At 33.2% G+C, this 14543-nt stretch overlaps 1 protein-coding gene, 1 long non-coding RNA gene and 1 other non-coding gene across 3 annotated transcripts; 2 read left to right on the top strand and 1 right to left on the bottom strand.

Moving 5' to 3' along the window:
• Positions 1-6: 6 nt before the first annotated feature.
• LOC136065538 (probable E3 ubiquitin-protein ligase ARI1) lies at positions 7-2092 on the bottom strand. Its single transcript, XM_065768859.1, has 3 exons — positions 1949-2092; positions 1363-1395; positions 7-1271 (listed from the first exon to the last, which is right to left on the bottom strand). The coding sequence occupies exons 1-3, from the start codon at positions 2063-2065 to the stop codon at positions 939-941; spliced, it is 483 nt and encodes a 160-aa protein (XP_065624931.1). The 5' UTR covers positions 2066-2092; the 3' UTR covers positions 7-938.
• An 8818-nt stretch (positions 2093-10910) lies between these two features.
• TRNAN-GUU (transfer RNA asparagine (anticodon GUU)) lies at positions 10911-10984 on the top strand. The gene has a single exon. It is a non-coding gene; the product is annotated as a tRNA-Asn (tRNA).
• A 1029-nt stretch (positions 10985-12013) lies between these two features.
• LOC136065539 (uncharacterized) lies at positions 12014-14543 on the top strand. Its single transcript, XR_010627162.1, has 3 exons — positions 12014-12157; positions 12868-12912; positions 13636-14543. It is a non-coding gene; the product is annotated as an uncharacterized LOC136065539 (long non-coding RNA).

The raw sequence follows: 14543 nt of genomic DNA, 5'->3' as shown, positions 1-14543 counted from the left end.
AGAGAGAGAGAGAGAGAGAGAGAGAGAGAATGATCTAGAATACAACAAACAAGTCTTAGTCCCAAAACTTTGGGGTTGGCTATGGATAATTAACAAACTAACCGGGGTTGGCCATATATTGTTTTTCACCATTCTATTCTATTCAAAATCATACTATCTACCACCTTTTTAATTAACATGTCATTTTTTATTACTTCTACTAATGTTATTTTAGGTCTTCCTTGACTTGAATCAACTCACTTTTCCTCACTAGTTCATTAATTGCTCTTCTCTGCACAGCCAAACCATCTCAAGTGACTCTTCCTTGTCTTTTCATCAATAGGAGCTAACCCTGTCTTTAAGTGAATTTCTTCATTTGGAATCTCACTTATCCATTTCAACATTCTCATTTCAATTACAGTTAAACTCATTTTATGAAAATGCTACTTCTTAATAGCCCAACATGCAATACCATAGAGCAAAACTTGTCTTATAACAAACTTATAAAATCTCCCCTTTAGGTCAATAAATACCATACAATCACACAAAACTCTTGATGCACTTCTCCACTTCATCCACTCTATCCTTATCCTATGATTTGCATCCCTCTCTATACTTATGAATTATGGGATTTACTCAATCTTTGGTATCCTTTAACAATCTAAGTCTTAGAAATTATGGGATTTACTCACTCTTTGGTATTTTTTAACCATCTAAGTCTTAGAACCCTTAATTTGTGTCTCTACATTTACTAAACATACATTCCATGTACTCTGGTTTAGTCCTTCTTAGTCAAAATCCTTTCGATTATAAAGGATTTATCCAAGTTTCTAACTTGACATTAACTCTCCGTCTTGTTTCATCCACTAAAACTATATCATCAAAGTGATTAAGGGTCAATCTCAGCCTAGCTATGCCCTATGCAATAATGCAGCACGTGAAATAAGGACTTTACTACTTCAAAGTATACTGCACCATAGCACAAGAAAATGCAAATGAAGGGAAGAGTGCTTACAGTTGTTACAAAAGCAATGGCCACAGTCCTCTCTTGTTGCCTCACCACTAGGTACATCGTCCATGCAGATATCACACATTATTGTAGAACCAAGCGGTGACTCAAGACCTTGATGCTCCACCACTGTAACACCAGCTTGATCAAACAAGAAATCTTTCCCTTTTTCTACAAGCACCGCAAACAACCTTTCGACATCCCAGCGGTAATAAATCAGTAAAGTCCGGGCATGGTGCTCTCTAAGGGATAGCAAGTCCATTACTCTCCGCAAATCCTCCCTCTACATTAATGCAACCCAACTCAAAACATCAATATCACAAAACCTTTAAAAAGGAGCAAAATATAGGCAAAAGACCATTTGTTATCCTTACCTGAGCAGCCAAAAGAGATTCTTTTGTAATTACCTGTTAAAAAAAAAAAAAAAAAAAACCCACCAAAGTTCAGAAAAAATGGTCAATTTCCAAATCAAGTGTGGACAAAAATAGAATATAGACAAAAAAAAAAAAAAATACGTGACCAACTATCCAAACTAGCATAGAATCTATAAAACTAGAAAAATCATGTTTGCTCCATAAAAGGGTTTTGATTTTTCCACTGGAGTTGATATATTCAACAAAGGCAACTGCTTTTACACTCAAAATTGATCAAATTCCTACTTTCCAACATACCCATCAAGATTAAACCTAAAATCAAAGCATTTCCAAAGCTCTAACCCACATAAAACCCAAATTCACAACGAATACCATCAATTAAGTTCAAAAATCAGCAATCCCCAATTCTTAAAATCCAAAACGAGAACAATTACACGCAATTACCGTACAAAACAAACCAAAACTCACTTAAAGATTCAATTTTTACACCCAGAAAACACAAAAGAAAACAAAAATTCCAAACTCCAAAACCATCAAAGACAACCACATATTCAAAAAAGAACAAAATCGAATAATAACAAATAACCTTCGTAGTGGGACCCTTTGGAGGGGTACAGTGGAACTCAGAGTCCTCGTTCTCGAGGCCATCAAGCGAGTCCCGATCGGAGTAATAGTCCTCATCGCTGCTCATACCATCCTCCATGGATAAAATTACAAAAATCAAAGCAATCAATCAAATTCTTAATAACAAAAAACAAAAAATGATTTTTCTCTCTCTCTCTCTCTCTCTATAGAAATAAATATATGGGTATAATATATAGGTCAATTGGGGAGCGGATTCGGATCGGCGGCGGTGAGAATACGGATTTTCCGACGAGAAACGAGGGCTGGATTCCGATGAGGGCAACCGAACCGGCGTTGAGAAATGGGGGAGAGAGCGAGAAAAAGCTTAAAGAGGAAGCATATGCAAATAGAAGAGCATGAAGAATGAGTAATTGCTTGAAAGAGAGAGAAAGACAGGGCGATAAAGAATGAGAGAGAGAGAGAGACAAGTTTAAATAGATATTACTTTTGTGGAAATTAACGGAAGTTTTTACTATAAACGGCGTCGTTTTTCGCTTTTCTTTTGTGGGAGTGAGATTGGGTTGTGACTTTTTTAAAATTCGTTTTTGTAGGAGCAGAACAAATTCTCAAAAACATTTTCGCAACAAAATAATGTGACTGTCCACCCAATTTTTTTTTTTTTTTTTAAAGAAAGTTTTAATATATGACGTCTTCTCTTATTTTTTAGTAGAGATTGAACCCCAGATCTCTTATACAATTATTAAAATTTTACAATTAAGCTAACTATAACCCACTATGTCCACCCAAATTAGAATGTAATGAAATAGCATGAATATGTATATTTTTTAAAAAATGGGTTATAGTTAAGTCAACTAGTAAAGTCTCAATGATTAAATAAGAAATCTGGAGTTAATTTCCACCTACACCAAAAATCGATTGGTGTTTTGAATATGCACTCAAATTTTTGCCAATTAATAGTGGATGATGATTATGATAAAGAGTTATTATCAGCAAAGGGTAAAGAGAGAGTTTCACTTGAAGATAGAAAATCATTGTTAATAAATTGAAATTCTAAACAAGTTTTTTTTTTTTTTTTTACAAAATAGAAATTCTACTCTAACATAATCTGTACGGCCCCCGCGTCATATCCTACATTGGGCCTTGGGCCTTGGCCTGGGTATATGGCCCATGAGGCCAATCCCCTTATACCCGGCAGCCCATCCCCGGGCCACGCGTACTGCAAGCCCGAGCCTTGCTTCTTCATCGTTTCTCGGCAACACCTTTCCATGGAGTAGATATTTGACTCACGGGAAGACCTGCACTGTACCTACCCGGCCGCGCCCCGGAGAGCCACCGCTCCCGAGGACTTTCGTGGAGGCAGGAACCAAGTTCCAACGCCACCCTCATAATTTCCCACTCCTACCTGACCACCCACTTACGATCGATAATAGTGGACCGCCGGTTGCACTCGTTGGCAAGTAATTATGACCTCTCCACTAAACTATGGCCTATAAATGCAGGAAGCTTGGAAAAGAAGGGGGTTGGAAAAAATGGTGCGCAGTATGGAGAGTATAAGAACAGAGTGAGTAAAAAGAGAAGGTGACCCAGACCCACGAGGAAAGAAAAGAAAGGGCCTTAGGTCTCAGCGAGAAGAACGACCCAGTGTTGGAAATCCAAACCCACCATACAAGTAAGTTGTGAGCCCAACTTGAGGCCCAGTCTGACGGGTTTCGGTATCGGGCGCGCACATAATCTAATTGTATATGTGTGTGAAAACTCTCCTAGAGAATTAAACCTCGGCCCTTGCCTCTCACTCCCCACAAGCACTTATATTTGTGGAGTGACCATCGCACTAAGAGTGTGCGGTGGACGGTAGTAAAACAGTTTTTTCAATCCTTTCTGATATGCCACTCAAATTTTCGCCCAATTAATAGTGGATGATGATAATGATATTAAAGACAAATAGAAGATTTTGTAACCGACCAACGATTCATTAATAGTTAACAGCCATGATTATCAGTTATTAACGATTTAGAAAATTACAAATACAATGAATGCACAGTTATAAGTTCCTAATGGTTACAAGACAGAAAGGCTATAAAAGGAACCCTAATACACAAAAGAAATGTACACAAAAACACTTTTCAACAATATTACTCTACTCTCTTAATTCAATTTTCTTCTCTAACTTAATCATCGGAGGGTTCTTAGTCCACACTGATGCTTTGAGTCCTATCCTTTAGTCTTTTATTTAAAAGGCCCATATCACCGTCCATTCGACCTACACGAAGGAGTCAACTGACGATTATTTGTATCATCAGTTTCAAACTTAGTATGCATTAAAACTTTTGATTCATTGTGCAAAAGCATGAATATTCATGTTAAATTACCACATAAAGGGTATACACTTCTAGAAGGTAAATGATCTCCGTATTAAATACCCATATATTAGGGAAAAAAAAATACCTTGGATTCCCTTTTGATTCCCTCTTTATAGGTTGCTTGCCTTCTCCAATTTTTTTTTTAATTTAATTTTTGAGAAATTGAGAAAAATAAGGAAATGTTAAATTTTTTGTATATCAAAGTAGGTTGTAACACAAGTTTGATTCCATTTTGGTAGTAGAAGAATGTTATTTTAATCCCACTTTGATAGTGGAAGAGTATTATTATCTTTTTATAGAAGATAAGAGAGAGAAATAATATAAAACAAGAGAAAACTGCATTTGTGTAACTTCGGAATATTTTGGGACATTGGGTTAAGTGAATGTTAACCGAAAGTTTCTTTGTTACAATTTCATTGATCTCACTCAAAATTAGGTCGATCGAATGTTAGGTGAGACTATGCAAAATTGCAGTTTTTGCAAAATTAATGGTCAAGAATTGCACTACTTGATATTTTAACGTTTGTGAACACTGGGTGATTGTTTCTAACAATTTTCTAACAGTTATAAGTTATAACACTTTATTTGTAACAATATATATATATATATATTATATATTGTTTAAACTCTCATTATTAACATAAAATTGATTTTTCTTGCAAAATCAGATAATTTTAGAAACACAATAAATCATGTGGACTCTCTAAAATTGCTATTTGAAGTACCCAAAAATGTTGGTTGCGTCTTCGAAGTAATCCATTCACAACTTGTGTGCGTGGGAAAAGTTTGTCTAAGAGCAACAATTTTGTCACGCCTCCAAAGTCATTCAAGTTTCCTTATTTGTTTATTAAATTTCACTCGTTTTTTTCATTGTTTACTGTTTTATTCGCAACAAAAATTCACAATTACATCCACAGTCAATTACCAAACGAAACTGAGATTTATGAAAATAATAATTAAAAAAAAAAAAAAACAGCAACCACAATTATAATATAATAATAGATGGAGAAAGTGGGAACATGCTTTATATAAGAGGGGATAAATGGAGAAGCTCCATCGAGTTAGGTATACGAGAGGGCATTCAAAATCTCTATATCTAATCAATGGATTGGGTGCTTCAATTGAGATAAAGATGATTACTCAATCACCAATCCTAGTTAAGTAGGAGACGTAGAGTCTAACATAAATTGGTTAATATATTAAAAGAAGATAAATGAATAATTTGAGAGTAATGCTTAGACTTCTCATATAATAACTAGCCCACTAATTAAAGTTTGTACAGTAAACTCCATAGATATGGTGAATTAATATATTTTCAGCAAAATCTTTAATTAGTATCCCAATAATAAATGACTAAAGAACATTAAAATTTAATAATCATAAATAAGAATTTAAACTATAACATAAATATGATACTTATTTCTTTTCATTTTTAAGCTCTTAAGGATAAGTGGTTCCTAAGACTTCATGATATCCACGAGATTCTAGATTTGAAATCTCTTACTAGCATCTTAGGGTCACCCCCAAGGGATCCCTTCCTATAATAACTTGGTGTGTGTGAAACAGGTGGACTATATACACCTGCAGGAGTAGTCAAATACTTGAAAAGTTTTGGAATGGAATCTAGATACCCTCATTTCTCACCCAAAAAAAAAAAGCTCCTTAAAACATGACATGTATAATTTGTCATGTTACAACATAGTAAAGGATGATAGGACACTCCTCTCTTATTATAGATTGCAGTGTTAAACACTTTATCAAATAGTATGTAATGTGATTGATGGTATGCGTCAACAATAAATGCCAATGTGATTAGAAATGTAATTGGTAAAGTCTCCATAAGCAATTTGATTCAAAAGGGAAGGCACGTGGCTTGTTCATTGACCTAATTTTGTTGGCTAAGGTGGAGTTTGGATAGCCTTTTTGAGCTTGCCTTGCACGTTTGCATTTAAAAACTAGGTCTCACGGCACGATTTACACATTTAAAAATTAATTTGATATAGTGTTTTCAGTTTTTAGCAATAAACGGTATCCAAACAGACCCTAAAAGGAAGCACTTTGATTGAGTAGTTGTTGAGGGATTTTGAGTTGCATTGATCTTCTTTACCAAATCTTTAGATAGTTGCTAAAGAATGAATGATTAAAAGAACATTAAACTTTAATGCTCATAAGCAAGAATTTAAACTTGACATAATATAATTCTAGATATATACATTTATCTCTCTTTGCATTTAAGCTCCTTAAAACATGACACGCATAATTTGACATGTTAAAACATAGTAAAACATGAGAGGACACTCCTCTCTTATTATGGGTTGCATAGTAAAACCCTTGTCAAATAGAATGTAATGTGATTAACGGTAGGTGTGAACAGTAAATGAACGGCTAAAGACCATTAAAGTTTAATGCTCACAAATAAGAACTTAAACTTTAACATAAATATAATGCTAAATAAATATGTTTATTTCTTTTTGCATTTGAGCTCCTTAAAACATGACAAGCATAATTTGACATTATACAACAGACTAATAGAGTAAACATGAGAGGACACTCCTTTCTTCTCTTATTAAGGATTGCAAGGTAAAACACTTGTCAAATAGAATGTAATGTGATTGATGGTAGATATCAACATTAAATGCTAAGGTGATTAGGGATGAATTTGGTACTAAAGTCTCCACCAGCAATTTGATTCAAAAGGGAAGGCTCATGGCTTGCTTATTGCCCTAATATTATAGGCTAAAAGGAAGCACTTCAGCTAACTGTCATAGTTGCAGAGGGTTTTTTACTTGGATTATTCTTTACCAAATCTTTAAATAGTCGCTCAAGAATGAATGGTTAAAAGAACGTTAAAATTTAATGTTCATAAATATGATGCGAAATAAATACATTTGTTTCTTTTTGTATTTAAGCTCCTTAAAACACAAGTATATTTTGACGTGTCACAACAAAGTAAAACATGAGAGGAGACTCCTCCTTATTATGAGTTGCAGAGTAAAACACTTGTCAAATAGAATCTAATGTGAGTGACGGTAGGTGTGAACATTGAATAAATGGCTATAGAACATTAAAAATTGTTTCTCATAAATATGAATTTAAACTTTAACATAAATACGATGCTAAATAAATACTTTTATTTTTTTCGCATTTAAGTTCCTTAAAATATGACACGTATAATTTGACGCGTTACAATAGAATAAAACATGAGATAACACTTCTCTATTATTATGGAATGCAAAGTACAACACTTGTTAAATAAAATGTAATGCAATTGATGGTAGGTATCAACATTAAATGCCAAGGTGATTAGAGATATACTTGATCTCCACAAGCAATCAAATTCAATAGGGAAGGCTCATGGCTTGTTCATTGCCCTAATCTTGTTGGCTAAAAGGAAGCGCTTTGGCTAACGGCACTAGTGGTGGAGGGTTTTTGAGCTTGATTGATCTTCTTTACCAAATAGCTGTGAGTTAGAGCTTTGTAGGCTTTTTTTTCTTTTCTTTTTTTTCTTTTTTGCGGGTAGGGGTGCCCTTTAACCCAAGGGCAAGGGGGCACACTAAAGTTGACTCCTAAGCATGGTTTTCAGACCCAGACCGAACCGTATGGTCCAATCAGGATAATCAGGAACCTCTCACTAACACAGTTCTTTAAACCACCAGAACTGTTCTATGCACAGAAAGCACGAAACCATTCAAACTGTGGTTGAACTGCCTGGATTTGAAAACTGTGAACAGTTTTCACGGTTCAGATCAATGCTTTAAAAAAAAAAAAATTTTAAATTTAGAAGCTCACAGCACCTTATCACCATGGTTGAAGCTTCAACCACTATGAGATGCTGTCAAACGTTGAAAATATTGAGATCCCATCATCTCTCTCTTGCTAGCTCTGTCTCTCGTTTGTTATATGTCCAGAACTTTTCTTCTTAATCTTCTTCTCTTTCTCTTTGTCTTGTTTTCCTGCCTCTACTCCATCTAGATGTTGCGTAAACTGGTTTAAGAAAACTAAAAAAAAAAACGGTACGAACTGGGAAGTTGGAGTGACAAAAGAAATTAAGGTTAAGAAGACGAAAGAAGGAAAAAATATGTAGAAGTAAGGTTGTGTTTGGCTCTATGTAAAACATTTTCCAAGTGTAAAATATTTTCAAGTGAAAATATTTTTTAGAAAAGAAAATATTTTAAGGTGTTTGGTGGCATTTTAAAAAATACTTTGAAAAATATTTTTTAGTGTTTGGTTGTGATCTTGAAAATACTATAAAAAAAACACATTTTCTACTTGTTGCTCACACTTTCTCAGCTTCCAAACAAATATATAATATCATTTCTCAATAGATAAACACAAAAGAAACAAAACCAAAAAAAAAAAAACTCATCAAATCCTGTCAAATTGAGAGAAGAAGGAAGAGAGAGAGACGACTGGGTTCAATCTAGAGGTGGCAGAGGCAAGATCTCGTGGCGGAGGCGACTGGGTCATGGTGGGTCGCTCGTCTTGCAGTGGTTTGCTCGACATGGTTAGAGAGAAAAAGGGTAGATCAGTGACATGGGTGGCAAAGGGAGGAAGAGGGAGGAAGAAAGAAACAAGGCAGATCGGTGGTGGAGTCGAGCTTTGTTTGATCGGCGGTGAGAGGCACGACCCAGATGGCGGTGGAGTCGATCTCAAGTTCAGGTTACCAGCCTCTTTCTCTCTGACGGTGGGCGGCTCTCTCTCACTCTCTTGGTTCGATTCTTCTTTTCTTTTTTTTTTTTCTTTTTTTTTTCTTTTTTCTAAAAATGGTTTGAAGCTAAAATAGATGTCACATCTATTTTACACTTCAGGCCTTCATATTTTACAGTCAATGAAAATGATTTCCCGTTTGACTTAGTTTTCCGACCAAACTAAACACCCCTGGTGGTGTAAAATATTTTCTGAATTCTTTTTACACCCAAAACAAACGTAGCCTAAAAGCTTGACTTGGTGTAGAGATTTTTTTAAAAGGTGTGGTGTAGATTAAACTTTGGAAAATGGAGGCCTTAGGGAAATAAATAAAAAATAAAAAATAAAAAAGGTAAAGTCGATGTTCTGATGAGACCAAACATGATGTGTTGTTGGCATTAGAGTGGCAGGTGAATGGAGGGAATAAAAAGAAAAAGATTTTAAATTTGTATTGGGTTAGAAAGAGAAAGGTTATGGCTACGATATTTTCACAATAAATTTTAAGTGGTGGGTTGCTATTAGTTGTCATTGTTGGATCAAAAAAGTAATCTCAATGATAAGTTCAAATTTGAATTAACCTATAATTTGTTGTAAAAATAATTTGGATGTAGATATTCTAGATTAGAAATTAACGTAATGATATTTTTACTTAATATTTTTATAATATTTATACAATAAATTATTGCATTGGATTAATATTTAAAGTAATGTTAATTCTATAATAAATTCACCATAAATCTTAGGTTGAAAAATGTTTATTTTCGAAATAAATTTCTATATATATATATTGAACTATTTTAGTTAAATTTTCATTTTTTTACTAATTTAATATATTTATTTATATTTTAAATAATTATTAAATTAATTATGACATCATCACGGTTCAACTCTAGTTTGACCTCGGTCAAACCTTAAAAATCTTGAATCTCTCTCTTACATGGTTCTTTGAACGGTTCAAGTTTCAAAACCATGCTCCTAAGTGGACAAACTTATACTAATCACATCCACCCTAGCTAATCATAATGGGAAATTATTGTGTACTCTCGGAGTACCATAAATGCTACTCTCTCCTTTCAATGAATGGTGGATCCCACTAATTAAATTCATAGTGGGACCATTATTTATGTGAGAAGGGGAGTACACATTTATGGTACTCCGAAAATACCTAATAATTTTTCAATCATAACATACATTCAACCACTTTAATACCCCAACTTGATTACAAGCTTACATTACATAGCTCGGCAAAGCTTTGTAGGCTTTGATTTCAAGGAGGAGTATAACCAGCCAATCATATATTAATAAGACGGAAAAGTCCTTTTTTTCATCTAAAAATAAATAAAAAGAAAAGAACCATAAGATTAATATAGAATGCATTCAATGGTGTTATTATAACAAAATACACGTAATATTGTGTGCCTATTAAAAATAAAAATAAAATTTAGAAGGTCCCACTCACACGCTTGCGGCTGTGGAGCAAACAAGCATTCTTTGGAGAGAGAAAGAGAGGCAAATGCCTCTGTGTTCTGTGCTGCTTCTTGTGAGAAACACTTGTCAGCAAGACAAAAACAAATGGGAAGGAGAGTTAAAAAAAAAAGAAAAAAAGAATCAAAATCTTGTGTCATACCATGAGTGTTTATTGATGATCCACTAATCGAAACTTGTATGTGGTGAAATAAGATATAAAATTTTATTTAGAAAACCTATATGTACTTAAATAAGCTAAGGCTATATTACAACCATATAAAAGAAATAATTGAGATTTTAAAAATCTGTATGTGGTGAAATAAGCTAAATAAACTGAGAGGAAAAAAAGCTTCTCAAAGAAGTCCAAACTCCAAAGACATATATAATTTTTATTTAAAAATATTATGCAAATAGACAAAAAATTATTTTAATATTTGGGTGTGTGTCAGAGCTGGAGTAGCTCAGTTGGTTAGAGCGTGTGGCTGTTAACCACAAGGTCGAAGGTTCAAGCCCTTCCTCTAGCGATTATTTTATTATTTTCCCTTTTTTTTATTGCCTTTTTTTCCTTTCAAAAGTCAAAACCACGGTGTCAACCAAGTGACCAACTAATCACAAGGTCCCAATTCCAAAAGGGGATAAATAATTGCTTAAAAGTTAAATCCAATCATTTAAAAAAGAAGAACGAATCCATTAACTTTCAAACTCATATCCCCATTTCCTAGTTCCACATTCCACTGAGGTAGTCTTTGCTGTTTCTTTTCACTTTTGCCTCAGCCACAATTACTTTTCCATTAGTTTTTTGAATTTTATTTTTTTTAAGAATTACAAAGATAAAAATCATAGTCATGGAAAGTTCAATGTGTTAAATCTTATCATTCCTTAATTAGCCTAATGATTAAAACAATAACATTAAAGCTAATAATAAGAAGAAGAAGAAGAAGAAGAAGAAGAAGATTTAAAAGGTTCTGGTACTTGAGTAATGAATCATATTCTATATGGTTTTCTAAGGCTGCTACTTGCAGAACATATCTGGGTTTCACATTTAAAAATGAGTCTTTTGGCTTAATATTGCAGAAAATCGAGTTTATTTGTAATATGGGTACTGTTCAAAGTTTTTTGGAAAATTGAGGAAAAAAAGTGAATTTCAGTAACACCATTGCCGAAATTCTAACAAAAAGTACGAGAGAGAAAAGTTTGAATTTCGGTAATCTCATTACCAAAATTCTTGCTACCCAAAATTATTGCCCAGCTGCCAGGTGAAGTGCCCGAAGGAGGAGTGGTTGAAAGGAAACCAATTGTGGCAACCAAGTTGCCGAAATTATAGAGGAGTGAGGACAGAAAATAAGAATTGTGGCAACCAACTTGCTGAAAATGGGAGGAAAAAAAAAAAAGAGAATTGTGGCAACCAAGTTGCCGAAAACTTGGGTAGAAATTGAGAGGAGAGAGAGAGAGAGGAGAGAGAGAGAGAGAGAAGAGAGAGAGAGAGAGAGAGAGAGAGAGAGAGAAGAGAGAATGTTCGGATAAAAAAAATATATTTGGAGGAGTCCATCACCTCACCTCTACCTCCTAATTCTTATTCTCCAAGTACTTTGGAATATATTCTTTGATCATTCCCAATAAAACCTAACCTACTGATACAAATCTAAGTCATGGATTCTTTTTTGTCTTTTCATTTCTCTCCTTGATATAAAAGTCAGGTACTATCACTAAAGCATTGCATCTCAATTTTTCACATTGCTTCAGTGTGCACAATTAAGGATTGTAAGTTTTGGGTTAATATGAGTTTTTTTGCTATGCATATTAACTTATAGTTCTAGAAATTAACAGATTTATTATTATTGTATAAATATATGCTTTGGAAATATTAGAAGCTAATATATTGTAAAATATTATGTATTGTTGTAGTTAATATTATTTTTATGACTATAATTATGATTATAATTGTTGTTGTTGTTGTTGTTGTTGTTGTTATTCAAATTTTAGATTAATGAATTTTTTTTTATGGTGAGGACTACAAGCATTTTTAGTTATATTTGAAATTTACCATAATAAATTGTAATAGTCAACATACATGAATTTGATTATTTTGTAGTTGATAACTTATAATCAGCCTATGACTTAGGTGCTTCTCCAAAAANGGCTCACCAAAAAAAAAAAAAAAAAAAAAAAAAAAAAAAAAAAAAACAGATTATGCTTTTGTGCTAGGAATACTTTATTTTCACTCGTTGCAGAAAATTGCATTGTATAGAAAATCTCAAGTATCTTGTTGATATCATTATAAATACAATATCTTAAACTCTTTTAAGGGTCAAACTGATTCACATAAACTTTTCAGTATTGTTGTTATTTTGTGTTTATTTATTATTATCTGATTGTGTGTTTTTGTTGTTGTTGTTGTTGTTGCAAGTATCACTCTATAATTCTCACTCTTTCAGTTTGTATCACAATTGTGGTAAGCATCTCGACTCTCTAACTAAATTTATGTGCGTGTTTTGTTAATTTTGAAATTATTTAATATTATTTATTGTTATTATTATATGACCACAAAAATTGTAATAAATTGTATTATTGTGATCTTTTTATAATCAATTTTACTTTGTTATTATCAATTGTTACATTTATTACTTGGACAAAATATATTGCATAATATGTTTATTGGTTTATAATAAAGATATGTATGTGTATTATTATTATTATTTTTATTTAGTACAATAAATCGTACATTTGTGTTTCTTTTTCTTTAAAGTTTAATTGGTATAAAAATTTATTAAGTTTCTTGACTCTTTACTTTTTAGGGTGGCTATAGGTTGGGAAATGAAAATTAATTATATGCTTTATAAATATTATACACTAATATATTGTATGTATTATATATGGTTATACTATAGTTAATACTAATTATTGTGTGTATGATTATTTTTGCTAAAACTATTATTATTATTAAAAATTTTGCTTCATATATCCTTTATTTGAGTTTCTTACAATTTTATTATGAACTACAAGCATTGTAAGTTATATTTAATATTTAGCATAAAAAACTGCAGTAGTCACTATATATTAATTTTATTATTTTTTATTATTGTTCTTTTGTTTTTATTTAGGATTATATTTTTTTTAGAAGATATTTATGATTATCTAATTTTGTGTTTTTGTTCTTTCTTTCTTTTCTTGCAAGTATCACTCTATAATTCCTACTGTAGCGGTATCGAGCCTAGAGGTCCATTACACATGTTGTATAATGGACCTAAGGCCCACGCCGAGGATGAAATGTGTCCGAGAAGGGGTAAACGTTATCAGAAGGAACCATGTTAACAAAGAAAGAAGTCAATTTAGATCATGACGACTTAAGGAGTTGTGCCGAGAATAAGAGTCACCTCGGCTGACCTCGGCTGTGGCTCGTAGAGATGATCTGCTATCTGAAATAACGTCACAGAAGTACTTAATTGATGCAAATAAGCACTATGGAAGTTCAAGACATAGAAGGATCCTAAAACATCCAAGGAAGAAGCTGCTACCTCTGCATTAAATGCTTTATAGCTAACTCCCTGACTACATTAATGTGGAAATAATGCTTGAACAGTGGGTTTCAGCCTTACAGCTACTACACGAAGACTTATGGGAGGTGCTGATGGGACAAGTATCAAAATCCATCATTTGGCATGCACGTGGAAGATAAGGATGGAAAGGAGAAAGAGTATAAAAGGAAGGAGAGGGATAAAAGAGGGGGGATCGAAAAAAGGAGGAAAAAAACACTATAGTATTCAGGAACCAAACTTATAACCCAATTTGAAGATAATATAAAAGAATAGTGCATCTTGGATCTTGCTGAGGATAATTTTTCTTCAATATAATCCTATTCCGTTTCATTCTCTTATTGTCTGACTGATTCCAAAGTTTATTTGATCAACTACAACCTAGTTCTCCAACCCATACTCTATAAATTCATTGTTCATAGGCTTTTTGGGCTTGAGCCATTCCATAGAGTGGGCTACAAGTTTCAAACAAGTCCTTACACCTACATTCCTTCACTTCATATCGCGATTGTAGTAAGCTTCTTAGCCCCCTAATTTAATTGAAAATTAT

Source organism: Quercus suber, unplaced genomic scaffold, assembly GCF_002906115.3.
Source record: "Quercus suber isolate HL8 unplaced genomic scaffold, Cork oak 2.0 scaffold_1009, whole genome shotgun sequence".
In the NCBI taxonomy this organism is placed as follows: Eukaryota; Viridiplantae; Streptophyta; class Magnoliopsida; order Fagales; family Fagaceae; genus Quercus; species Quercus suber.
Note: the sequence above shows the minus strand (reverse complement) of the source record. Positions and strands in the feature narration are given on the sequence as shown.